The sequence below is a fragment of the Pristis pectinata genome, chromosome 2, assembly GCF_009764475.1.
Source record: "Pristis pectinata isolate sPriPec2 chromosome 2, sPriPec2.1.pri, whole genome shotgun sequence".
NCBI classification, from domain to species: domain Eukaryota; kingdom Metazoa; phylum Chordata; class Chondrichthyes; order Rhinopristiformes; family Pristidae; genus Pristis; species Pristis pectinata.
Genome location: NC_067406.1, coordinates 138,597,703 through 138,625,191, shown reverse-complemented (window position 1 = coordinate 138,625,191; position 27,489 = coordinate 138,597,703). Strand labels below are relative to the sequence as shown.

At 43.3% G+C, this 27,489-nt stretch overlaps 1 protein-coding gene across 4 annotated transcripts in view; it reads right to left on the bottom strand.

Moving 5' to 3' along the window:
* grid2 (glutamate receptor, ionotropic, delta 2) overlaps positions 1–27,489 on the bottom strand; it is a 930,013-nt gene that overhangs the window by 210,491 nt on the left and 692,033 nt on the right. For all 4 annotated transcript variants that reach the window (XM_052010062.1, XM_052010063.1, XM_052010064.1 and 1 more), the window contains 2 exons: positions 8,102–8,155; positions 255–428 (listed from right to left, as the gene is read on the bottom strand). In XM_052010062.1, the coding sequence (XP_051866022.1) occupies positions 255–428; positions 8,102–8,155 (228 nt within the window). The remainder of the gene's footprint in view (positions 1–254; positions 429–8,101; positions 8,156–27,489) is intronic.

Below are 27,489 nucleotides of genomic sequence, written 5' to 3'. Positions count from 1 at the left end.
GTGCATGTTTGCATGTTCACATGTGTTGTGCTTGCATGTCTGAGCATGGGTTTGTGTGCACTTCTGTGCTTGCATACCCATACTCACATTTACATTTGCATCGGTACATACACAAGGGATTTTCAGTGAATGCATAGGACAGTGACAGTAAGAAGTAAGCTAACTGACTCATCCACAGTAAAGGAACAGACTTCTTAACATCAACATGTTAAACGATATAATTTATTCTGATTAATGAGCTGAAATAATCCTACCTCCATGTTCTGCTTGTAGGGGTCCTTGGGATCACACAGTAATGGAGAGATTCTGTGCTTACCACGGAAACAGCTTTGAGTGCCGTTTAAAGAATAGGGAAAGGTCTGCCGAATTATCGTCAACCTCCCAATCGACCGTCTCACCAAATCCTCAACATCAGCATCACTCATCTCCTGGGAAAAGGCAGAAATAGCTGTTTTGAAAGTGCACATTACACTGGGGCAGAAACCCTCACTTCTGATGTTACTAACAAATATCTCCTGAATGAACCCATTACAAAAGTCCTTCAATCTTCCCCTAAGGCAATGGCAGCCTTGCCTCACCAGTTGAAGATCCAAGTTGACCCAAGCTCAATCGTGGCCATGTATCCTGGTCAGATCCCACTTGGAGTACTGTGTTCAGTTCTGGTCGCCTCACTACAGGAAAGATGTGGAAGCCATAGAAAGGGTGCAGAGGAGATTTACAAGGATGCTGCCTGGAATGCGGAGCATGCCTTATGAAAGCAGGTTGAGGGAACTCGGCCTTTTCTCCTTGGAGAGACGGAGGATGAGGGGGGACCTGATAGAGGTGTATAAGATGATGAGAGGCATTGATCGGGTGGATAGCCAGAGTCTTTTCCCCAGGGCTGAAATGGTTGCCACAAGAGGACATAGGTTTAAGGTGCTGGGGAGTAGGTACAGAGGAGATGTCAGGGGTAAGTTTTTTACTCTGAGAGTAGTGAGTGCATGGAATGGGCTGCCGGCAACGGTGGTGGAGGCGGATACGATGGGTCTTTTAAGAGACTTTTGGATAGGTGCATGGAGCTGAGAAAAATAGAGGGCTATGGGTAAGCCTAGTAATTTCTAAGGTAGGGACATGTTCGGCACTTAGGGACTTTGTGGGCTGAAGGGCCTGAATTGTGCTGTAGGTTTTCTATGTCTATATCCCAAACCCTAGAACATATCACATCCAACTGCCCTTTAAGATCTTGCGTGGGAGGCACCCTATCTGTCGACCCTTCAACCTAGAAGGCCATTGAGTGGATTGATGGACTGAACATCTGAGGACAAAGGTTTCATATTGCATGAAAGAAGAAGACCCCAAAGGCTGCCCATCCTATTGGAGCCATCTCCTTCCATTACTGTAATAACCTGATAATGGTAAGTTGGTTAGTGGAAAGGTAATTTTTTTGACAACCCCGATACCAAAGGAGTAACCATATGGTAGCCAAGGCAACCATAATGGAAGAATTCCAGCATGTGGTACCAGCATATTCCTTCAGTTCAACAATCCAGTGTGCAATCTGTCTGCTGGGTGAAGACTTGCTTTGACAGAATCTCTTGAACATTTTCAGGGGAGCAAGGTTTACATTTCACTTGATACATACTGCAGGTAGACCAAGGATACTTAATAATGTCACTGACTGCAGAACAGAAATCCTTCACCACGCAACCAACCAGAATTCCCGTCCCTTGGCAAAATATAACCACATTGTTCATATGAAGCAATTAGCAAACATAAAAGGACGTGCATGTTAGGATTGATATTACATTTCATTCATCCAACAGAATGCGTTTTCAATTATTCGAACAAAGTAAACATGAGGGAAATAAAATGCACAGTACATAATTCTTGTTTTCTTTCAGAAGAACAAGAGAACTGTCATCTTCTCATCCAGCAGAAATGCCTGGGTCAGTGCAAAAATTAATCCAAGCTATGAAATGACGTGCAGACATCGTTTGCAGCAAGAGTCAGATCAAAAAAATGAGTTAGTGCTTTTCCAGCTATTACTTGTTCAATCTGTCCTCCTCAGTATTACCTTAGAGCTTGACTAGTGGATAATGGCTGCCTCCCCAGTTTAACCTGATATTGAAGGGGACCTGTAATGGTTTTCATCTTTCCCATAAGTGGTAAATAATAACTTGATTGTGAAGGAGTAGGAGTGGACTGACTGAACAAGGAAAGTGCCGCACTTTAGAAAAATAGATTTCGTTTAGGGAGAAATAGAGCAGTGTAATGGTCGATCAGTCCACTTTATCAACTCTGGGAGAGGGTTTCAATCCAGTCTGAACAGATGGACATAAGATGAGGTCTGATTGCTGGTGCATGGGATTGAGTGTGGTACCACTGGGAAGTGTCCCAGTCTCCGAATATTTATATCCTTCATCATTTGGAAGTTGTAAAAATGACCAAATTCATGAACCACGATAACTGGGGGAGAGTGGGGTGAAATCGATCAGACACGATTGAGCAAGCAGGGCGGTTGTGAATTGGTCGACCTTAAACTCAGCAACCAATAGGAAAAGAGATGGGGCAGGGTGTAAATCAAGGGACTAATTTGACATTTTTCATTTTGTTCCTGTGCCATCTTATATCCCAACTGGTACTTCTACCCGACAAACAATCTACCGGAGGAACTCAGCAGGTCGAGCAGAATCTGTGGGGGGTGGGGGGGTGGAAGGAAATGTCGAAGTTTCAGGTTGAAACCCTGCATCAGTAAGAGTGGAGGGGGGAAGACAGCCGGTGTAAAGAGGAGAGTTGAAGTAGTGAGAAAGGGACCAGAGGTGACTGGTGGACCAAGGCGAGGGGGGGCATGTGAAGGATGAAGAGAGTTTGAACCAGGAAGGGGAGGTGGTGGAGTCTAATCTGGTATTTGTAATCATTGCCATTGGGAATAGGGAACAAGCTAACCTATTTGTGTGAATTTTCTGTTTGTGCTCTATTGATGTTGTTTGAATGACAACATACAGGAAGCACAGGTAAGAACTTAGAGAGAACACTAAACATTGTGGATGTGGGTGATATGTTATCTGTCAGCTAATTAGTTCTGGGTTCAATAGCAGTAAAACAGAGGGCTGAATTGAATGGATTTCCCAAGGTCATGGTTAGCAGAATAGCTTCTTCCATGCTGCAGAATTTTGTATTATGTAGAGTACTTAATGTGTGCATTTTACGGGAGGTTTGCTGAGGGCCATTCTCAGATTCGATATTTCACCGGTGGACAAATCTTCACTCAGAATGAAAATGGTTTGACTAGCGGCATATTGTGAGGTTGATACAGTTATGGAAAGGAACGTGATCTAAAATCAGTGCAAAAGCATCACATACATGTCATTGGGTTCTAAGGAAAAAGCACCTAAATAATCCTGTTCAGAATTTTTGGTTTGAAATGATGCTGTGTGAGGTTAGGAAATGTTCCGGTCGAATGAAATACTTCCTTGCAACTTGGAATAAGGTATTCACATTTAAACAAGCTATTCATTAATAATGTCCCCTCACACAGCGTGACTTCAACTCAGTTTTATTGTGTGTTGAATGAACCAGTGCTTTATAAAGTGCAGTTCTCACATTAAAGATTGACAATGTTGCACTGGTGAGAATATTCATTAATTTTGCCTTTTCACAGTCACTAGTACTATGGGAGAAACTAAACCTGCCTTGTGTTTGTCTCCAACCAGTGCATGGAGGAAATTTTGCCTTGTTCAGAACCATTGATCAAGACACAAGATCCTCCCTCTCAATGATTAACACATTTGATTAACTTTTAGATCTTTTACTCTCTACATTTTTCCACGATCACTACAGCAGGGCATTAAAATGTGTTCTTTTGATCTTTTTTGCTGTCGTGTTCCATCATTACTCCTGTGAAGGCCTACACATAGCTGCAGAGGCCTTGGCTATATGGGATGGACACACTAGAATATCAGCCAGGATCCATAGATTTGAGAGATTACTGTCACTTTGCTTGACTTCCCTGTAGTGTAGAGAGTTGAGGGACAATTTAACATAGGTCTTCACTACTTTGAAGTGAATTGATGGAGTAGCCATGAATATTAAGGAACATGGAGTTATGTTGTCCATAATCTTACTTCAATAAACAGACTGAGAGGCTACACACAAGATGGTGGAGGAACTCAGCGGGTCAGACAGCATCCATGGAGGGAAATGGACAGTTGACATTTTGGGTCAAGACCCTGCATCTGTAAGGAGTTTGTACGTTCTCCCCGTGTCTGTGTGCGTTTCCTCCGGGTGCTCCGGTTTCCTCCCACATTCCAAAGACGTACGGGTTAGGAAGTTGTGGGCATGCTATGTTGGCGCCGGAAGCGTGGCGGCACTTGCGGGCTGCCCCCCAGAACACTCTACGCAAAAGATGTATTTCACTGTGTGTTTTGATGTACATGTGGCGAATAAAGATATCTGATCTTATCTGGACTGAAAGGGTAGCCAATATAAATAGGTGAGGGGAAGGGATAGAGCAAGAGCTGGCAAGCAAGAAGCGGATCCAGGTGAGGAGGGGGTGACGGGCAGATGGAGGAGGGGAGGGTGGGAATAGCGACAGAGGCCGGGAGGCGATAGGTGGAGGTGACAAAGGGCCGCAGATGATGGAATCTGATCAGAAAGGAAAGTGGAGCATGGAACCAGATAAGGGAGGTGGGGAGGGCAACTAGGAAGGTAGGGGGAGGGGACGAGTGGGAAGACTGTGTGGGTGAACCCACTCCACCTGCCCGTCACCCATTGACTGCCCATTTCCCTTGAAAGGCTAAGAGGCTAAAAGGCTAAAAGGCTGACTTCTGCAATGCAAAGGGTAGCAAGCCAAGATTTAATAATCACCCAGTTATCCTAGACTTCTAGGGTGTTACACTTCAGTTGGATGCAAGAAGCACAGCTTTTACTCAGAAGCGTCACAAGGAGAGCACTGCAGGTTGTGATCTATTGCACAGTTCCAGCAACGTTTAATCTAACCTCCAGTGCTGTCTTTGCACAATTTCCTTGTGTCCTTGTGGACTTCCTGCAGGCGTTCCTGTGTCCTCCTATATCCCGAGGTTGTGTTGGTAGGTCAGTGGACCGAAGCTACCCATTGTGTAGGTGGGTGTCAGGAGAATCAGTGGAGAGTTGATGGGCTTGTGAGAGGGAGTAGGTGGCAGGCAGATAAGTGGCGGGTAGGTGTGGTCTAAGGGTTGGTATAGATCTGATGGGCCAAACGGCCTCCTTCCGTGTTGTAAAGAAATACAGGAAGAGTTGGAGATCCCAAACTTGCGGGATTGTTGTAGAGTTTCCAAGAATCGTATGTTAAGTCTCCTGGACAACGAGAGAAGCAACTCAATGACAATCATCGAGGAAATTACAAAAATAGATTTATTTTAATTATTTTTGACTACTTTTGTTCAACATTTAGAGTTTTAAAATATTTGGAAATGGGTAGTGAGGCTGGCATGGAAGTTGGGATGGAGGTGGAGTGATCAGTGAAGGGAAAACCAAGTGGGGGGGTTGCAGTTAGATGAATTTGATCAATCAAGGAATACAGCTGATGAAAGCTGGCAGCGCAGAGTATTCTTGTGAGGGTAGGGTGTAAATATCACATGGAAACAGAGCAAGAATAATTAATAAAGCAATCTCTTTCCCCTCTGCACTTTGCCACAAGAGGTTTGCTGACCAGCTGAGTCACTGGGGAAAGGTAACAGCGTCTGGAGGAGCAACCAGACAGTTCCCTGTGGATGCTTACAGTCTGATAAGTGAGCATTCAGCAGTGGTACACTTTACATTTTGGTCAGTGCATTGTTTCTGGACTCCTCAAAGCAACTAATTTGGCAGGAATTCTTCGTCCCTTTCTGGGATATTTATATTTCTTAGAAAAGTAATTCACTTTAAGCCAGTTGCGTCCATTGTGGGAGTGCCAGATTCCCAAAGGACAAAGAATTATCCTTAACCAATCCTGGTGACTCCTGGAAAATACACACGATTGCCTGTGTTGAATTATCTCGCTCAACTGTGGGAACATTCAGTCTGGCACCACCTAGTTTGTTAAACAGTAATAATGGGAGAAAGAGGGAGATGGAACATAGGACAAAGAACAGTACAGCATATGAACAGGCCCTTCAGCCCACAATATCTGTGCTGAACATGGTGCCAAATTAAACTAATCCCTTCTGCCTGCACATGGTCCATATCCCTCCACTCCCTGCACATTCATGTGTCTATCTAAAAGCTTCTTAAACACCACTATCGTATCTACTTCCACCACCACTCCTGGCAGCCTATTCCAGGCACCCACCACACTCTGTGTAAAAAAACTTGCCCTGCACATCTTCTTTAAACTTTCCCCCTCGCAGGCACGGTAGTGTAGCAGTTAGCATAACGCTATTACAGCCCCAGCGAACTGTGTTCGATTCCGGCCACTGTCCGTAAGGAGTTTGTATGTTCTCCACGCGTCTGTATGAGTTTCCTCCGGGTGCTCCGGTTTCCTCCCACATTCCAAAGATGTACAGGTTAGGAAGTTGTGGGCATGCTATGTTTGCGCTGGAAGTGTGGCGACACTTGCGGGCTGCCCCCAGAACACTCTACGCAAAAAGATGTATTTCACTGTGTGTTTTGATGTACATGTGACTAATAAAGATATCTAATGCTATGCCCTCTAGTAATTGACATTTCTATCCTGGGAAAAAGATTTTGACTTGTCTCATGCCCCTTTCGATGCCTATAAACTTCCATCAGGTTGCCCCTCAGCCTCCGATGCTCCAGAGAAAACAATCCAAGTTTGTCCAACCTCTCCTTATAGATAATACTCTCTAATCCAGGCAGTATCCTGCCGACCCTCTTCTGCACCCTCTCCAAAGCCTCCACATCCTTCCCGTAATGAGGTGACCAGAAATGCACACAACTCTTGGGGCAGGAGAAAGGAGGGTGTATCAACTCCTCTTTAAGTACAAGCGTAGTCAAGATTTGTTGACGTATAGTAAAGTAAAATAGAATGGCTACACTAAACTAAAGAAGCAGGCATCTTACAAACTTTTCTTTGTGGTTTTTGCAGAGATATCTCAACAACTGTTTGCAAAAATGTAAGTAAAGAAGTGGACTCAAATCGGTCACACTGACCTTTGGAACAACACTTAGTGAGGTCATAGGCACCTTCACACTGGTGAGTAACGGCCACTCAGTGCACATCAGCCGGCCATGAACTGCGTCATTGTACAGGTCAGCCATTCTATATTCAATGAAACCATTCAGAAGGGCCAAACAATGCACTTCACCAGCGAGAGCATACCTCCTTAGTTCGGTGCAGTCATTATCTTTTCCTTGAAATGAAAGTCGACAAATCTTGACTACGCTTGTACTTAAAGAGGAGCTGATACACCCTCCTTTCTGCTGCCCCACCATCTCCCAAAATAGGTGGCACCAAGCCCAGTTGAGTGAGAGAATTCACAGGCAACGTCTGTATTCATGGAGGAATAAACCAGGGATGAACCTACTGATGTCTGAATCTGTAAAAACTAAAGGCCAGAATCAGCGATCTTCAATCTTACTGCAGACAATGCAAGATTACACTTTATAATAACAGACTGAAATAATCCCACGGTTATATTCTTTGAAGTTTGTAACCAACAGCTGATCAAAAAATGACAGTGTCTCTTTAAAACGAATGCAGTGGGTAAACCCAAACAGACAAAAACAGCAGAAGCCAGGCGACAAGAAGTTTTGCCAAGGAACCGAAGTATGAATGGGATGGAGCTACACTGCTGTGGCGTATTCACTGGGCTAACAAAAGGGGACCTGTATCTCAAATAACAAATCCTCCAGAGTGTACGCTAAGGCAGGACAGTAGAATAGGAGAGCTCAGCAGGGTAGCACTGCCAATCATCTTGCTCATGGATTGTGGAGGAGAATTCTCTTTCTATTTATATCCATTAGATTTCAGGGCAGCATTTTGACTGTGCATGAGTTAACAGGAATTATCAGTGAGCAATGGGGACTCGGAGGTTCTTTACATATTCATGTCTTTCTGGATGAAAAAGTAATTATAATATCCATTGCTACTTGGCAAAACTTTGGTCGAATTTTGCTTCACTCCTGCCCACATTTGAACAATTACCTCATTTATGAAGATCCAGTGACAGTCAAAAGCCACTAGATTGGAGTCAACGACCTGTAAAGTGGAAAAGGATGGTTCTGTCACTCACATAATCAATCCATACAAATGCCATTTGATACACTCAGTCAGAGCTGCAAGGGTAACTGGGGCACCTCAGCACTTTGCTGCTGCAACAAATCTCTAACTCTTTTTTTGCCTTCAACTCTCTCCTCCAAAGAGTTTAGCTCAAAAAAAAGCTCTTTTATTCATTGACTCTAAAAAGACAAGATACCCTTCAGTGGCTTGACATTTTTTTTAAATCTCTGAGGCTGGTAATGGGTTTCTATTCTTCAAACACTACTGTGAAGGCGCTCTAACACTGTCGAGGGCTGAATCGAGAGTATTTTATTCCTGGAATTTCAGATGACATTGAAATTAAAAAGGGGACAACATTCCAAACAGAACCACTTCCAAAAATCGCTTGGGCCATCCTCTGCCCGACACACTTGTCACCAGCACACAACACTGATAGAGAAGAGGGGTGCTGGTGATGGAGCATTGCATATCTCTTTCACACTTAACTCTCAATCATGCATATTTAGCCTTTAATTCACCTTACTTAAGCAGTTGGGGGTGATGGTGCAGTTACTGAATGAGCAGCCAGAGTGTTCGACCGCTGATCCAGGGATGAAAGTTTGATCCCTATTATGGCAAGTTAAGTTCAACTAATTTAAAATAAGACCATAAGACCACAAGCTATAGGAGTAGAATTAGGCCATTTGGCCCGTCAAGTCTATTCTACCATTCATGGCTGCTTTTTTTTCTCAACCCCATTCTCACAACTTTTTCCTGTACCCCTTTATCTCTCCCTGGACTCTGTCTATGCTTCTCACTACCTCGGTAAAGCAGCTAACATAATCAATGACCTCACCCACCCCAGATATTCTTTCTTCTCCCCCCTCCCATCAGGCAGAGGATACAAAAGCCTGAAAGCACGTACCACCAGGCTCAAGGACAGCTTCTGTCCCGCTGTTATAAGACTATTGAACGGTTCCCTAGTACGATAAAATGGACTCTTGACCTCACAATCTACCTTTTCACGGCCTTGTACCTTATTGTCTGCTTGTATTGCACTTTCTCTGTAACACTATAATCTGCACTGTTTTTGCTTTTCCCTTGTACTACCTCAATGTACTGATGTGATGAAATGATCTGTATGGATGGCATGCAAAACAAAGTTTTTCACCGTACCTCGGTACATGTGACAATAGTAAACCAATTTACCGATTTACCAATCAAGAACCGATCAATCTCTGCCTTAAATACACCCAGCGACTTGGCCTCCACAGCCCTCCGTGGCAACGAATTCCACAGATTCACCACCCTCTGGCTGACGAAGTTCCTCCCCATCTCTGTTCTGAAAGGGTGTCCCCTTTATTCTGAGGCTGTGTTCTTGGGTCCGAGACTCCCCTACTAATGGAAACATCCTCTCCAGGTCCACGCTATCGGTGATAGGCAGGTGCAGGGGAGGAGGTAAGAGTAGATGCAATGGGGGGGGGGGGGTGGGTCAAAGGTAAGGAGAGAAAGGAAAAAATGGTAGAAAAAAAGAGGCTAGGAAAGGGAAGAAGAGAAGAAACATGGTGGGGGGGGGGTTGTGGGGAAGGGTGTGGGGATTACCTAACATGGCAGAATAATGTTCATGCCCCATGCCTCCAGTTCTAGACTTTTTAGCTTTGCACCCATTAAACGGGTTCAATGGAAGATATCATACTGTATATTGTGTATGAAACCTCTAGCAGTGCGCCATTCAGTGACTTCTAGTTCAGGAATAATTATGGATGGACAATAAAACCAGCATTGTCCGTATCCTGTGAATAATTTTAAGAATACCTTTTTGTTTAAAGGAATCTATTGCTCTCAGGGGGGAGATTTCCAAAGATTCATAACGTTCTGAAAGGTTCATAACTAAGCTGCCAGAGGAAGTGGTTTAATTAGGTAGAATAACAACATTTAAAAGGCACTTGGTCAGGTACGTGGATAGGAAAGGTTTAGCAGGATATGGACTAAACCCAGGCAAATGGGACTAGCTTAGACGGGCATCTTGGTCAGCATTGACAAACTGGGCTGAAGGACCTGTTTCTGTGCTGTATTACTCTGTGACTCTAAATAGAGTAAGTTCCCCACTCCAGTTGCAGTGATCAAACCACTATCCTGACACTTGAGAAACAAAAGGACTGCAGATGCTGGAATCTAGATGAAAAACACGATGATGCTGGAGGAACTCAACAGTTTCCCATGGTGGGTGAGTCCAGGACAAGAGAACACAGTCTTAGAATTAGAGGGTACCCATTTAGAACAGAGTTGTGGAGAAATTTCTTTAGCCAGAGGGTCATGCATTTATGGAATTTGTTGTCACACACAGCTGTGGAGGCCCAATCATTGGGGGAGTTTAAGGCAGAGATTGATAGGTATCTAATTAGTCAGGGTATCAAGGGATATGGGGAACAGGCCGGGAACTGGGGCTAGATGGGAGAATAGTTTAGCTCATGGTGAAGTGGCGGAGCAGACTCGATGGGCTGAATGGCCTACTTCTGCTCCTTTGTCTTGTGATCTTGTGAGGCCAGGCAGCATCCGTGGAGAAAAGCAGGTGGTTAACATTTCGGGTCAGGACCCTTCTTCAGAGACTGAAGATAGGAAAAGGGGAAGCCCAATAGATGGGAGGGAAAAGCAGAGCAGTGAAAGGTGGACAAAAGAGGGGAGGCGGGGTGGGCACTAAGAGATAGTGATAGGCAGGTGTGGGGGAGGAGGGGAGAGCAGATCCACCGGGGGTTGGGTCAAAGGTAAGGAGAGAAAGGAAAAAATGGTAGAAAAATAGAGGCTAGGAAAGGGAAGAGAAGAAACCTGGTGGGGGGGGGGGGTTGTGGGGAAGGGTGTGGGGATTACCTAACGTGGAAGAATAATGTTCATGCCCCATGCCTCCAGTTCTAGACTTTCTAGCTTTGCACCCATTGAGCTGGTTCAATGGAAGATATCATACTGTATATTGTGTGTGAAGCCTCCAACAGTGTGCCACTCAGTGACTTCTTTGTCTTGAGTCATTGAGCTTTCAGTTGCGTCAGCACCAGATTTTGAGGAAACACTTCAGTTTCTGTTAAAGAAGCTTTGTGGCTCAGTTCTCCTGCATCATTAACAAGAAGCATCATTACTTTCTTGATTTACTTGTCAACAAAAGACTACATTCTGATCTTATCTGATCTCTTTGGCTTTGTACAATGGTGACTATTTATTCTATGTTCAGAAAAGTGCATTTCTGGCTCGTCAATTAATCATTACCTTTTTTGAAGTCAATTGAAATTTTGTCCGTGTTTTAGAAATGTAAAGTGTTTGTTCTGCTTTTAGTCAGCCGGAGGTTGGTTGATTAATGTGAAGAGATAGAAGTGAAGGTGCCTTGAGCATAGCTTTGACTTCAGCACTAGTTTCTTGCACTAACTCCTGATTTCCTGAACATCTACTTGTGCCTTGAACATTCACAGTGACTTAGTCTCCACAGCCTTCTTGGGTAGAGGATCCCAAAGATTCACATCTTCTGTGTGAAGAAATTTCTTCATATCTCTGTTCTCAATGGCTTCCCCTTATTTTGGGACTTTTACCCTTGGTTCCAAACACTCAAGCGAGGGGAAACATCTTCCTTGCATCTACCCTGTTAAATCCTGCAAGAATTCTCCACAATTCAATGAGATTAGTTCTTGTTCTTCTAAAGACTTGAGTGAAAGGGTCCATCCACTTAATCTCACTTCTGTTAATGTTCTACGTTAGCATCCTCTCCTCTCACACACCCAGTTGTAAGTACAAATCCATCTGTTCCTTTATCCCTGATGTACTTAGTTTCCTTTCCCCTTAATGCCTCAATGATTCCATATGGAATTGGAATTGGTTTATTACCGTCACTTGTACTGAGGTACAGTGAAGAACTTGTCTTGCATACTGTTCGTACAGATCAATTCATTACACAGTGTATTGAGGTAGTACAGGGTAAAACAATACAGAATGCAGAGTGAAGTGTCACAGTTGCAGAGAAAGTGCAGTGCAGGTAGACAATAAAGTGCAAGGTCCTAACGAAGTAGATTGTGAGGTCAAGAGTCCACTTTATCGTATTAAGGAACCATTCAATAGTCTTATAACTGTGGGATAGAAGCTGTCCTTGAGCCTGGTGTTGCTTGCTTTCAGGAGTGGGGAGAAGAGAGAATGTCCAGGGTGGGTGGGGTCTTTGATTATGCTGGCTGTTTTACTGAGGCAGCGAGAAGTGTAGACAGAGTCCATGGAAGGGAGGCTCGTTTCCTTGACAAACTGAGCAGTGTCCACATCTCTCTGCAGTTCCTTGCGGTCACGGGCAGAGCAGTTGTCATGTTGCATATTTTATCCACTCCTTAAGAAGGTTATTTTTTGAATTTACTGGTAGTTCCTTTACAGGGATAAAGGAACAGAAGGATTTGCACTTACAACTGGGTGTGCGAGAGGAGAGGACGCTAATGTAGAGCATTAGCAGATGGGAGATTAAGTGGACTGGACCCTTACACTCCAGACAACAATACTTGAAAGCTGAATTTAATCTGGAATTTGAACTCACATGCCCTGGATTGTTTTTCAGGGTTTCTGATTGTGGCTGGTAACATTTTCACTGAACTATCATTCGTTCTCTGTTAAGTAGATCGTAGCGTACAAAACGCTGGACTTTGCTGTTAACCTGGCAATGTTTTACAGTGGGGCCAAGGGGCTAATTATAATGGCTGAGAACTTGATTTCCTAGAGCTATTTCCCAATTACAACAGTTGGTGTCTTTGAGAAAAGACAATTATTGTTTCTGTTTTACCCAACAGACTGGCTGCTCAATGAAGAGGGTGACAAAGCACAATTAGAAGTAAATGATCCTTCAGGTTTGACAGAGAGACAAGACTTTTTCCCAGGGTGATAACATCCTATCTGAAGAACTGCGCTCTACAGTGTACAATTTTCAATTTTCAACAGGCTACAATGGTTGACTGTTACTTTAAGCTGATTTCAATATCTTTTATCCTTTTTACTGCCTTAGCAGGCCAAACCCTGCTGGAGCAGAACATTCCTCAGTGCCCACTATCATTAGGCTTTTTCCTGCAACCTTTAGCTAAAATACAATACCTTCCTTTTCTGGATTGGCATTACATTATCACATCATTAATAAGGTACTTACACATTTAATAATGAGCTCCTACTTTCTCTGGAGGGTATAATGACCAATTAAAGTGCAAATCCAGCAAGTTCTTAAAAATAACTGGGTGGAAGACTGTGGACTGCTGGTTGTACAAAGTTAATGGCAGATCACCCAAGTCACCCAAATCATGTTCTAGAGATCAACCTAACACCGTGTATCCATGCCTGAATATCACACTGGTCAGCATTAATAATGAATTGTTTTAGTTCAATTTCAAGTTTATTGTCATGGGCATACATACCCAGGGTATAAATGTCATGAAAATTAGTCTTTTGCAGCAGCAGCACAGCACATTACAAGCATGACAAACATAAGTTACAGAAACTTAAGTTAACAAAAATTGTACATTACTTACATGACAAAATAAACAAAAATAACATAACAACACTGGTGCAAGCTGAGGGAAATATCGTCTGAGGTTGAATCAGGGTTTTTCAGATCAGTTCGAGAACCTGACGGCAGTGGGGAAGAAGCTGTTGTTGAACCTTGAGGTGTGGGTCTTCAGGGTCCTGTACCTCCTGCCTGATGGCAGCACTATATTCTGCATTCTGTTATTGCTTTTCCCTTTGTACTACCTCAATGTACTGATCTTTTGAATTGATCTGTATGGATGGCTTGCAAAGCTAAATTTTTCACTGCATCTCAGACATGTGACAACTCAGACATGTGACAACAAAAGACCGATCCCAATGCCTAAGCTGTGGAACACCCTCCTTGAACATTTGCCTCGTTATCACTCTCTCTCTTTTAAGACACTTCATAAAACTTGCCACTTCTAATCAAGTATTACTTCGTTTGGCTTGATGTCAAACCTTGCCTAACAATGTTCTTGGGCAGTATTTTGTGAACCCTTCTCTCAGTCAAAATTGTGAGCTAAATGTGGGCTGTTTTTGCTTCACGAGCAGTTGTGTTGAACCTCATCGACATTCAAGGAGATTTAAAAAGAAGGGAACATCGCCTCAGTGAAGTGAACTGGAATAGACCACAACATACTAGGCAGCAATTCGAAGCTGATCCTAATCTAGAGTGAAAGAGTTACAAGTACAAAAGCCAAGAAGCCAGTAATCAGGAAATGCATTAAAGCAATTCGCCTTACAGAAACAAGAACAGGAAGTGTCATTTTAAAAATTGAAGTGTTTATTCCTGATCAGTCCCATTTCTTTGCCAAGACTGCCCTAAAGTTGTGAGATGTGTAATGATTCATTCATTCACCTTTTTTTTCACTCTTTGAGGAGGTTCCTTGACCCTGTAGTGATCAAGGGCACAACTTTTGTTACAAGCTGTGGGAGCACGTCCACTAAATCCTCGTGATCCGCTGTCCCATTATTCTTGGATCCAGGTACACATGAGCTTGCCTATACTTTACTGAAAATGTTGGCAATCTCTCCCAGAGCCCTCTCCTAAACATACGGTGAATCCTGTTTGCCATGAAGTGGTTTGCATTTGATGTTTAGTTGCTGGCGTGTTGTGAAATATGAATCCTCAGTGTGTGGCCAGAGATGGGATTGGGATTGGGGTCAGGGTCAGGGTTGGGAACACTGGGAGTCAGAAATGGGGAAGAATAGGCGGCTTGTGTATTTCAGCTCATTTTGATAAGCTGAAACTTATGTTGATGTTGTTATATCCATTGAGGGACTGACAGCTGTAAATCACTGCAGCCTGAGTGACATTGCCAATGGCCAAAGTGGTATGTGTCTGTGCTCCCTCCCTTTGTGAATAATGAGGATTTAGAATAAAATCCCACACCACCACACAGCCCAGGACAGAACAATCTTAACACTGTAAAATTTCATTGCTGAATAATTGGACGCCAATCCAAGTCAGCAGCTGGAGCAATAGCTGCCATTGGTGCAGCCAAGGAACACAAGGTAGAAGGTAGCTCGAGATGGTTGTAGAGGTAGGGAGTGTCATGCCAGCCACCTCTCTGTGGAGACCAAGGATTCCATGGGAGGAAGGTGCAAACTGATTTGATTATTTGAACTGGGCATGGGGCCAAATTGAGCCTCGGGTGTGAAGGGAGTAATCTCTCGGTTCCAATTGGGTCTATGGTCCTCTTTACCATTCCCACTGGAAATTTTAATTCTGCTTTACCTCCTTGTGCTGCCTTACCAACTTGTACCTTCAGCTCCCCCTGAGATGCACCCCGGAGTGTGCAATCAATTTGACCCGGAGATATACAGCTTGAACTGTGACAGACAGGGCTATTCTATTTGTTTTGGTATTTGTTCTTTTGTTGTATCCCTCTCTTTAATTCTGCTCACTTTGTCATGTTGCAACAGTAAAAGGAGAAACCACAAAGTGCCTTGGTGGACTCCATCTTGAGTGCTGACCAACTCCCTCCAGTTATCTCTCTCTCCGAAACATTTGGTTTCCACTTTGCATTTGGAATCACTGACACCAGGAACTCACCATATGCAAGAAATGGGGGACTGCAAACTTCTGAGAACACTCAGTTGCTCTAAAGCCCAAGGTCTGAATACTGATTCTGCATCTGGTGCTATTTTATCAAAGCCACACTCTTGCAAAAGAATCAGAGAGTTGTCGAGTCATGGCAGGCACAGTAGTGCAGCAGTTAGGGTAACACTTTAGAGTGCCAGTGACCCGGGTTCAATTCCGGCCACTGTCAAAAGGGAGCTTGTACGTTCTCCCCGTGTCTGTGTGGGTTTCCTCCCGGTGCTCTGGTTTCCTCCCACATTTCAAAGACGTACAGGTTAGGAAGTTGTGGGCATGCTATGTTGGCGCCGGAAGTGTGGCGACACTTGCGGGCTGCCCCCAGAACACTCTACGCAAAAGCTGCATTTCACTGTGTGTTTCAATGTACATGTGACTAATAAAGAAATCTTATCCTATCTCTTATCTTATAAGAATACTCCCCCAAGAACACTCTACACAAAGCTGCATTTCACTGTGCGTTTCGATGTACATGTGACTAATAAAGAAATCTTATCCTATCTCTTATCTTATAAGAACACTCCCCCAAGAACACTCTACACAAAGCTGCATTTCACTGTGCGTTTCGATGTACATGTGACTAATAAAGGAATCTTATCTTATAAGGCATGGAAGCAGCCCATGCCAACTATCAAACACCTATTCACACTGCTCCCAGTTTTCTTCTCCCTATACTCCTATCAACCCTCCCCCAGAGTCCCTCTTACCTACACACGACAGCAACCTATAATGGCCAACTAACCGACCAATCCACAAGTCTTTGGGAGATGGGATGAAACCGGAGAACCAGGGGGAAACCCAAGCAGTCACAGGGAGATAGTGCAAACCACACGGACAGCACCAGAGGTCAGAGTTGAACAGGGGTTGTTGGAGCTATGAGGTAGTGACTCTACCAGTTTCTTCACTGTGCAGCCCGAAGTGGCAAATTTGATTGGCAAAAGAACCAAAGGTAACATGAGGAAAAAGTTTGTTCCACAGTGAGTAGAAGGCACTGCCAGAGGCAGTAATAAGGCTGACTCAATTGAAGCACAGGGAGATGGATAAGGAGTCATCTATCGAGTCATACAGCACGGAAACAAGTCCTACGGCCCAACGTCCATTCTGACCAAGGTGCCTAACCGAGCCAGTCCCATTTGCCTGCATTTGGCCCATATCCCTCCAAACCTTTCCTATCCCTGTACCTGTCCAAGTTGTCTTTTAAATGTTGCAATTAAGGAATAAATGAGCTGAAAGAAAAGAATTTACAAGGATGAAAGCCTATGAAGGAGATACACCAGCTTGATGCCTCTTGCATAAAGTCAGGACACTTGCTGAGGGCCAAATGGCCTCCTTCTCAATGATAATTTTTCTGTGATATCCCGAGCATCCTGGGAGAACCTCTGTGAGTTATCATTCAAAGTCTAGACTCAACTTGTTACATCAGATTTCCATTCATTTCAAAGAAACATTCATTTATCAGCGACTTACTTTAAAATGATTAAACTGAAGACAGTTTTGACTGAAGACTCTTATCTGGTAAACTGAACTGTTTCCAGCCGTGTTAGACCCGACACAAGCAGTAGCAATTGATTCACAACAATCAATCTCTGCAAGCATATTTTCAGCAGCTGATCATTTGGGTTCTTCCAGGTGAGGGCAATGGATGGCCACCCATTGAAGGTGGATTTTTTTAGAACCAACTTAAGAACCCAACTGCACTTTGTTATATTATTGTTTCTGGGGGCTGAGCTGACACTGTAGATTTCAGTCGGGGAGATGAATGGTGTGTTGCAACACTAGCGACACCTGACAGCTGTGAGCTCTTTCTCCTTTTTAATCATCCGCTATTCGTACAAAGGAATTTTGAAACATCATAGTTCAAAGATATGTTAGCCCTGACATTCATCCCTGGTTGGTAGCCCTAAGCACACCGCATGGGCGATGTTATTCGGTTGTATTTTGCCTCTTAAGTTCATTCCAGTGAAGACACTACATGTTGTGTTCAGGGCCACCAGGCAAAGATGAATTTCCTTTCAATTCCTTGTTCTGCTCTGGTGATTGAGGTAAGTCTGTTCTGTATCTCCTTCACTACTTATTTTTAGGACATCATTTTGTTTTTGGAAATTGCTGCATCTGAATTAGCTGCAGTCTTTTCCATATTGTCCACAAGTTTCCTCGAAGAGACTTTACTTCAACATTTAATCAGTTGCAAAAGTGATTTGGAGCATGCAATTAAGAAGAGTGTGTGAGGAATACTAGTCTTTCTTTTGAGCTTGGTCTGCTTAATGGACTTCAGAGCTTGCACACAAACATTTTGAGTTTTGATTTCCAGCATCTGCACTATTTTGATTTTGTGCTTTGCCCTCTATTTACCTGAATATATCTTTGAAAGGTGCTCTTTCTTTTTAGAGTTTTTCTTTAGAAAATTAATTGTTTATTTATAACTAAAAAAGTTTGGAAAATGAGACAGAATTGCTGTCTGAGCTGTCATCTATTGGCCTTGCAAGCAGAGCTGTTTTATCCCTGGGAGTCAGAGTAGGAATACCGCTAAGTACTCAAACTGGTTGTGTTCCATCATGATTTGCGCTTAACTATTTTCTATTCATTCATAATTCATTTAATGCAGCAGAAAACCATATTGCATAGAAGGAGCTGGAAAGTTGGTGTATGGCAACTCTTACACTGTTACAACTTATACACCAATATGTTTATCCAATAAAATTAGACTTGGTAAAAATTGACATTTATTTTTCAAGACACAGCTTGATGACGTCCATATTTTCAGCTTGTTCATACTGAATTAAATTTTACCTGAACAATGAAATGGTAACATAATGCAACATTAACAGAATGAATATGGTTACAAAATTTGAATTGGTTGTACTTTCCAATATTGACCCAAAGTATATCTTGGAAAAGCTAAATGTATTTTAAACCCAAAAATTGCTTTCATAAAACTGAAGAAATTAATGGAGAGAAAATTTATACCACAACACAACTTATACATAGATTATACCAATTTTCAGATTTGCCAATGGCTTAAAATAGGTAGCAATTAGTAATTTGTATATATAGGAAGAGAATTATAAAAACTGCAAGATTAATCGAGTAGACAAAATAGTATCAGATGGATTTCACGCAACTAACTGTGAGGTCAATGATTTTTAGTGAAAATGATAGATGTCGGTATTTATTTTTTAAATGGATGAAGGTTAAGGACTTGAAAGCCCAAAAGAGTTCAGGGCCCCGTTTATACACATCACTAAACAGTTGTCCCCAGGAAGAAAAGGATGAAAGCCCATGAAACGATACTCTTCACATCTCCAGAGTAAGAGAGTAGATAAGATTGAGGTTGAGGGAACTCGGCCTTTTCTCCTTGGAGCGACGGAAGATGAGGGGGGACCTGATTGAGGTGTATAAGATGATGAGAGGTATTGATAGGGTAGATAGTCAGAGGCTTTTCCCCAGGGCTGAATTGGTGGCCACAAGAGGACATAGGTTTAAGGTGCTGGGGAGTAGATATAGAGGAGATGTCAGGGGTGAGTTTTTTACTCAGAGAGTGGTGAGTGCGTGGAATGGGCTGCCGGAAACGGTGGTGGAGGGTGATACCATAGGGTCTTTCAAGAGACTGTTAGATAGGTACATGGAGCTGAGTAAAATAGAGGGCTATGGGTAAGCCTAGTAATCTCTAGGGTAGGGACATGTTTGGCACAGCTTTGTGGGCCGAAGGGCCTGAATTGTGCTGTAATTGTTCTATGTTCTATGTTCTAAGATAAGATAAGGTATGATAATATAAGATTTATTTATTAGTCGCATGTACGTCGGAACACACAGTGAAATGCATCTTTTTGCATTACTGAGAATGTGCTGGGGCAGCCCGCAATTGTCTCCACGCTTCTGGCAACAACATAAGCTTTCCACAGCTCCTAACCCGTACGTCTTTGGAATGTGGGAGGAAACCGGAGCACCCGGAGGAAACCCACGCAGACGCGGGGAGAACGTACAAGCTCCTTACAGACAGCGGTGGGAATTGAACCCAGGTCGCTGGCGCTGTTATAGCGTTATGCTAACCATTACACTATCATTTTGCAGTAGCATCATAAAACCATAATCTTACTACAGCTGGAACATCTGTACAGTTCTGGGCACTAGTCATTAGTACATTGGTATTGCATGGAATTATGGATGGACCATTATGTTTTCAGGGAAGCAAGGATTAATTATAAAAGGGAGATTACCTCACACAGATTTATATTTGAGGTTAAGTGATATCATAGAATTATAGAAACAGACAGCACAGAGGTCCATCCTGTCCCTGCCGGCCAAAAGTGGAGCTTAGATCTATCCAGATCCCCATCTGTTGGTCCAAAGCCCCGCAGGTGATGGTTCTTTAAGTTCTCACCCCAGTGTTTCTGCCTCCATCACCTTTCAAGGGAGTTAGGAGCAACAAACAAAATGCTGGAGGAACTCAGCAGGTTAAGCAGCATCTGTGGAAGGAATTGGACAGTTCACTGGTCCAGATGAAGGTTCTTGACCCAAAACATCAACTGTCCATTTCTGTCTATTCTCTAACTCTGGAGATGTAAAGAGTATTATTTCATGGCCTTTCATTTTTTTTCTTCCTGGGGACCACTTTTTAGTGATGTGTATAAGTGGGATCCTGAAATCTTTTGGGCTTTCAAGCCCTGAACCTTTGTCCATTTAAAAAAATATATCTACATCAATCATTTTCACTCAAAAACCATTGACCTCTTGGCTGCATGAAATCCATCTGCTACCATTTTCCTGATTCAATTAATTTGTTTGTTACTCCAGATTCCAGCATCTGCAGTCACTTGTATCTCCTCTAAGGGAGTTAGTTCCAAATCCTCACCACTCATGGAGTGGAATAATTTTTCTCAACTCCTCTCTCAACCTTCTTCCAATTAACTTTGTCCTAAGTGTCCCAGTAACTGACTGTGGGAAATAGGTCTTATACACACCAATTAAATCTGTCCTCAGTCTCCTTTGTTCCAAAGGAAACAGTGCCAGCCTAGACTTAGACTTCTCAAGTCCTGGTAAATCTCCTCTGCATCTCCCCAGGAACACCATATCCTTCCTGTACTGTGGCGACCAGAACTATACTCAATATTTGAGCTGTGACCGTATCACAGTTTGATAAGGGTTTATGTATATTTTTTAAAGGAACTAATAAATTGGTAGAGAGACAAAAACTTCCTCTTGATGGCAGTGGGTGGATGGAATTAAGATAGTACTGCAGCACAGCACGCAGCTGGACTTTCACACTCTAATTTCAGGAGTGGGATATGAACCCATGACATTCCTCATTTACCTATTAATGAGTACTGCCCATTAAGCCAAGATGACGTTGGAATTATACCTGGAATCAGTTTGATCTGCTTGAGAATGTATATCATCCGTACATAGAATCACAGCAAACAGTAGCCAGGATCCGTTGTTAAACAACACAAACAGGAAGCAGCTGAAGGTCTAGGTGCTTGACGAGAGAGGGGCATGGAAGCCTCAGATCATTTTAATGGACCATCTTCATTAAGATTCCACTTGTTGTCTGGCTGTCTGAACCATTTGTCTAGAAGGAGTCACCCACATGCAATTGTGATGGGTGTTTAAGGTTGCCAGGAGACATTGAGGGATCTTGGGTTTCGGTTGGTCTGAGAGATCGAAGAAAAGGAGGAGGAGGTATTTTACAAAATACCACTGAAATACCAGGCTGCACAGTTAAGTGGCTAAAATTTCCTAATGATTCATACTTCTGCATAGTCTGTCTGCATGAGTGAGACACCACCAATAGGTCGCAAGGCACTTTGATCTGACTTGCTCTTCCAGTTTTACTTCATAGTATGGTGGCGCAGTAGTTAGTGCTGCTGCCTCACCGCCTCAAGGGTCCAGGTTCGATTCTAACCTTGGGTGATGGTTAAGTGTTAAACGCTTCTGTTAAGTGCTCTGGTTTCCTCCCGCATCCCAAAGACATCATTGTAGGTTAATTGACCATAGTAAATTACCCCTTCGTGTAGGTGTGGCAAATAAATTAAGAGGGAGTTGATGGGCATGTGAGAGAGAATAAGTTGTAGGGGCCCAAGGAAATAAGGACGAAGAGGACTGATGCTGTAACTCTGCTTGGAGCTGGCATGAACCCGATGAATCAAATGGCCTTCTGTATTGTAATACTGTAAGTAAGAAAAGTGCTTTACCCTGAGGTTGTGGGTGATGGACACTTAGAAATCCATTGCTGGTTGGTAATGACAAATGCATTTGCCTCAGTGCACTACACGTTGGCCCTGACATTCATTCCATTGTCTTGAACAGAGTGAATTTTGGAGACAGATGCGCTTTAGTGCCATCGATGCACACTGTATTCAATGCTACCGATTGGAGCTGAGAAGTGTACAAAACACTGATTCTTCCTCCTCCAAGTAAGCCCCAGTTCATTAGTGCGTGTTAGGTTTTAAGTTTCAGCCAATTTAATTCCTGTACAATTTCTAAATCGTGTTTTGTGATCCCGTTTCCAAGACAGATGTTTAAAACTGAATCCATTGGGTTCCCGTTATTGCATTTTGATAAACACATCTCCAAACACTGACTCCTGCTGCAAAAATCATCTTTTGGCAAAAAGGGAGACTTCATTTGTTGAAGTCATTTTGTTGGGATCGGGAAGCCAACATAAATTGCCCATTCCTGGTTGCTCCCAAGGAGCTGGTGGTAAATCTCTTTCCTCTGCTCCAGTCCATGTATCGAGTGTTGCAGTGAGATGATAAGCACAGAGTAATGAAGGAACTGACGGTAAATATGGATTCAATTAAATGGCATCAATGGGAAGCATTTTTCTGACCTTTAGATGGAAAATTTCTATCGTGTTGTGAGACTAAATGCATGCATGTTTGTAAATTGTTGAGGCTTCAAACTCATTTGGAATTACGTATAAGTGCAGTGAAGCTTCCTGCGTCTGGGCTGCCATTGGTGTGATGTCCTATCTTGAAAGAACAAACAGCTTGAAGGATGGGAAGGCAACCTCGCTGTCTGTCTCTGTGTGCAATCTTGAAGAGCCTGTCATACGTCATTTGTACTCAAACCACACTGGAACCTTTCCAGTTAAAAGGTTATCTGCATGCTAAATGAAGGTCAAAATGTGGCATTTTGTTGAAAGGGCCAGCGCTAGAAGATATTTTCTCATCCCCTGGTGATTACTCAGAGGATGTCGGAGAATCCATAAATATGTCTTCTTCAGAATGTACTCCTTGCAACAAAGTTGAGAGACCAGCAAAGCTTTTTTCTTAATCCGGTTTACTCTGTTCGCAATTGTTTATGCATATCCTTTCCAAATTGACAATGTAAAAAAACTTCAACTATTTCATGACTTCCCATTTTACAACATTTGATTAATTGCCAGTCGGTTCCCACCATTATCTGCCATATTACCTCAAGCGCTGAACTACTTTGAAGGTTTTATTGCCTGGCTTTTCATATAAACTCCTTGGATCTTTGCCAGTCCAAAATGATGCTACTGCTCTTTATGGCCGACAGTTTATCTGAATAAAGCTGCTTTGTAGGAAATTGTCTGCAGGCAAAAGGGAAGGACTAGAATACTGATACTTTTTAATATGTTCTAATGCACAGTGTAAGTGTATATTTCTCAATAAATTTAGAACATGGAACAGTACAGCACAGGAACAGGCCCTTCGGCCCACAATATCTGTGCCGGCCATGTTGCTGAATGAAACTAAATCTCGTCTGCCTGCACATGATCCATATCCCTCTATTCCCTGCATATTCATGTGTCTATCTGACAGCCTCTTAAATACCATTATTGTATCTGCTTCCTCCACTACCCCTGGCAGCCCGTTCCAGGCACCCACCACTCTCTGGGTAAAAACCTTGCCCCCCACGTCTCCTTTAAACTCTCTCCCTCAAACCTTAAATGCATGTTCTCTAGTATTTGATATTTCTACCCTGGGGAAAAGATTCTGACCGTCTACCCTATCTATGCCTGTCATAATTTTATAAACTTTTTGCCCTGCACATCTCCTTTCAACTTACCCCCCTCTCACCTTAAATGCATGTCCTCTAGTATTAGACATTTTGACTCGAGGAGAAAAGATATTGCCTGTCTATTCTATCTATGCCTTACGTATTCTTATGAACCTCTGTCAGGTCTCCCCTCAGCCTCAAGCACTCCAGAGAAAACAACCCAAGTTTGTCCAACCTCTCCTTTATAGTTCGTACCTTCTAATCTAGGCAGTATCTGGAGAACCTCTTCTGCACCCTTTCCAAAGCCTCTACATCCTTCCTGTAATGGGGTGACCAGAACTGCACACAATACTCCAAGTATACCCTAACCAAAGTTTTATGTAGTTGCAATGTGTCTTCCCGACTCTGATACTCATTGCCCCCAACTAATGAAGGCAAGCATGCCGTATACCTTTTTTACCACCCTACCTACTTGTGTGGCCAATTTGCGGAGTTTTAACTAAATTTTACCAGAGTTGTTGGTGCTGAATGCACAGCCACCATTATGATTCAACATGACTAATGGAAGACATATTTATATGTTTATAATGAAGCACCATGTTACCTTCCAGCATCAGGACACGATCAATTCATGGTCAGGGTGGTGATGCCATTTCTGCTTGGTAGCATTCCTACAGGTTGCAAAATGTGACTTCCCAGCTTCCAGAGCAACAGTCCCCACACTCCCACCATTGGGCAGTCAACATGTCCATCCACATGAACCCCTGCCTTCTCACAGCCAATAGGAAAGCACAGAGTTCCTTACCAGCCTCTCAGATGATTCAACTGCGCAGGTTTGGTGACTCTACATGGGAGTTAATGCAGATAACATGTTTGTATCCTGAAATCCAGAAAGATTTTAGCCCCTGCCTTCAGATGTATGATAGCATGTAAGAAGTGCCTAGATGAGCACTTGAATCATCTGTGTGTAGAAGGCTATGAGCCAAGTGCTGGAAGGTGGGATTAAAATGGATGGGTACCCACTAATTGGCATGGATGCGGTGGGCCAAATGCTCTGTTTCCATGATGTATGTCTCCATGAATCACTGCCTGACCAGTGAATAGAAGACCAAAATTCCATTCAATAGATATGCCCATTGGAGGGCTTGAGAGGAATCATTGTCAGTGGAAGGGCAATGTTTGCCTCGTGATCTACTGGCCAACATATGGCTTATGTCGCCTGAAGGATCTCCACGGCCTCCAACAAAATAAAACTTAACAAAATTGTTCTACAATTATGTCTCTGGCCTCTTTTGTCCCTAGCTCTTGTTCTGAGTTGCTTTGGAAATTGGAGTAAACACCTAGAGTCATAGAGTCACACAGCAAAGAAACAGGCCTTTCAGCGCAACTGATCCATACTGGCCATGACTCCCATCTAAGCTAGTCCCATTTGCCCACATTTGGTCCAAATCCCTCTAAACCTTTCCTATCCAGGTAACTGGCCAAGTACCTTTTAACTGTTGTTAACATACCTGCCTCAACCTCTCAATCCTTAGGTTAAAAAAAGGAGATGGGTTTGTGAGGATGCATTAGGACCACCATAGAAGTAAAGAGGTACTTGCCAGTTCGGGATAGGTGTCCTTGTGGCCTCTGATTTATAAACTGCAGTTGTCTAGATCAGTGAGACAACTTTCCGCTCCTGTCAACCTATTTTGCAGCATCCACGACACCCCCCACTCCCAATTCTTTCTTGCTATCACACCCATCAGTTGAAACTGAATCAATCTCCAGTTATAATATAGTTTGTTTAATTTATGCACTTAACAACAAAACCCCCTGTGAACATAACCCATTAGGCAATAATGATGTTGTTTAAACTGGCGATGAATTTATAGTATCAAAACTAATGGGTACTAGCATTCACATCAAAGATTTGGACTCCAGGCAGATGGATGGGCTTGAGGAACAGAGTAACCATGATCTAATTCTTAGGATCCAAAGCTGTGGTACATAAAGTCTTGAGACCGGGGAGGGGGGCGGAGGTGGATAGATACACAAGATGTACGCCTTACACCTATGATATACCCTTCGGGTTACATATGAGAAATAGTACAACGGAGACACAAGAGACTGCAGATGCTGGAATCTGGAGCATCAAACAATCTGCTGGAGGAACTCAGCGGGTCAAGCAGCATCTGTGGGAGGAAAGGAATTGTCAATGTTTCGGGTCACGACTCCTGATGCAGGGTTTTGACCCGAAATGTCAACAGTTCCTTTTCTCCCTCAGGTGCTGCTCGACTCGCTGAGTTCCTCCAGCAGATTGGGAATTGTATAATGGTGGATTTGTAAAGCTGTGACATTCACCCTGATGGTAAGGAGGAAGGCTGTGGGATATATTCAGGTATGACCAGTAAGGGTGCAAGCAGCTGACTGGAGGCAGAGGGTGCTGCTTGCACTCTAACTGGTCATACCTGAGTATATCCCACGAGGGTGGCGTTTCAACAGATGATTGGGGTGGGGTTAGGTTGGGCAGACTATGGGGGTAATTGGGCAGTTAGTTGATGGGGAGGAAGGGGGAGATATCAGGTAAAAGAAATTGTGTGCAGTTCTGGTTGGCCCATTACAAGAGGGATGAGGAGGCTTTGGAGAGGATGCAGAAGAGGTTTACCAGGATGCTGCCTGGATTAGAAGTTTTAGCCATAAGGAGAGCTTGGAAAAAAATTGGATTGTCTTCTCTGGAGTATCAGAGGCTGAGGGGATATCTGATAGAAGTTTATAAAGTTATTAGAGGCATGGATAGGTTACACAGTCAGAATCTTTTCCCCAGGGTAGAAGTGTCAATAATAACAAAAGACAGTCGGACAGGTACATGGATAGGAAAGGTTCAGAAGGTTATGGGCCAAACGCTGGGAAATGGGCTTGGCTTGGATGAGCATCTTGGTCGGCATGGACCTGTTGGGCTGAAGGGCCTGTTTCCGTGCTGTATGACTCTATGACTCTCTGCCAAATGCTGAGGGGCATAGCTCTAAGGTGAGAGGGGGAAAGTTTAAAGGAGATGTGCAAGGCAAGTTTTTTTACACAGAGAGTGGTGGGTACCTGGAACGGACTGCCAGGGGAGGTGGTGGAGGCAGATGCGATAGTGGTGCTGAGGAGGCTCTTAGAAAGTCACATGAATATGCAGGGAATGGAGGGATATGGATCATGTGCAGGCAGATGGGATTAGCTTAATTTGGCATCATGTTTGGCACAGAGATTGTGGGCTGAGGGGCCTATTACTGTGCTGCGCTGTTCTATGTTCTATGAGGAGTAGGCACATATCAGGCGAGGGGGCTGGTGGAAGGGGGCAGGTGATCAGTACGAATCAGGCAAACAATAAAGGGCATTTAAAGTGATAACGTATAAATCACCTGATAGGGCTGCATGAGCAACTTATAAATCTGGAAGGAGAGGTCAATAAAGGAAAGCCTGGGAACTTTGGATCTGACTGAGAGGGGGAGGTGAATGGTAAACTTCTCCGTTTACAAGAACACATTTGAAAAAATAGTCAAAACCAACATTTCTTTTTAACCAAGGGCTATCTAAGAAATTTTTTAAGAAACAAACGTTTTCTCATGATGCCTTCATCCAAAGGTGATGAAAGAAGAAATAACCCAGAGGAAATGCAAAAGTTCTCAGTCCCTTTTTCCGTTGTACTTCTGTGACTGATCACGTGTCAGTACTGAGCAAGTGTTGGGGCAATGTGATCAATCATTTAAGCTGCAATATT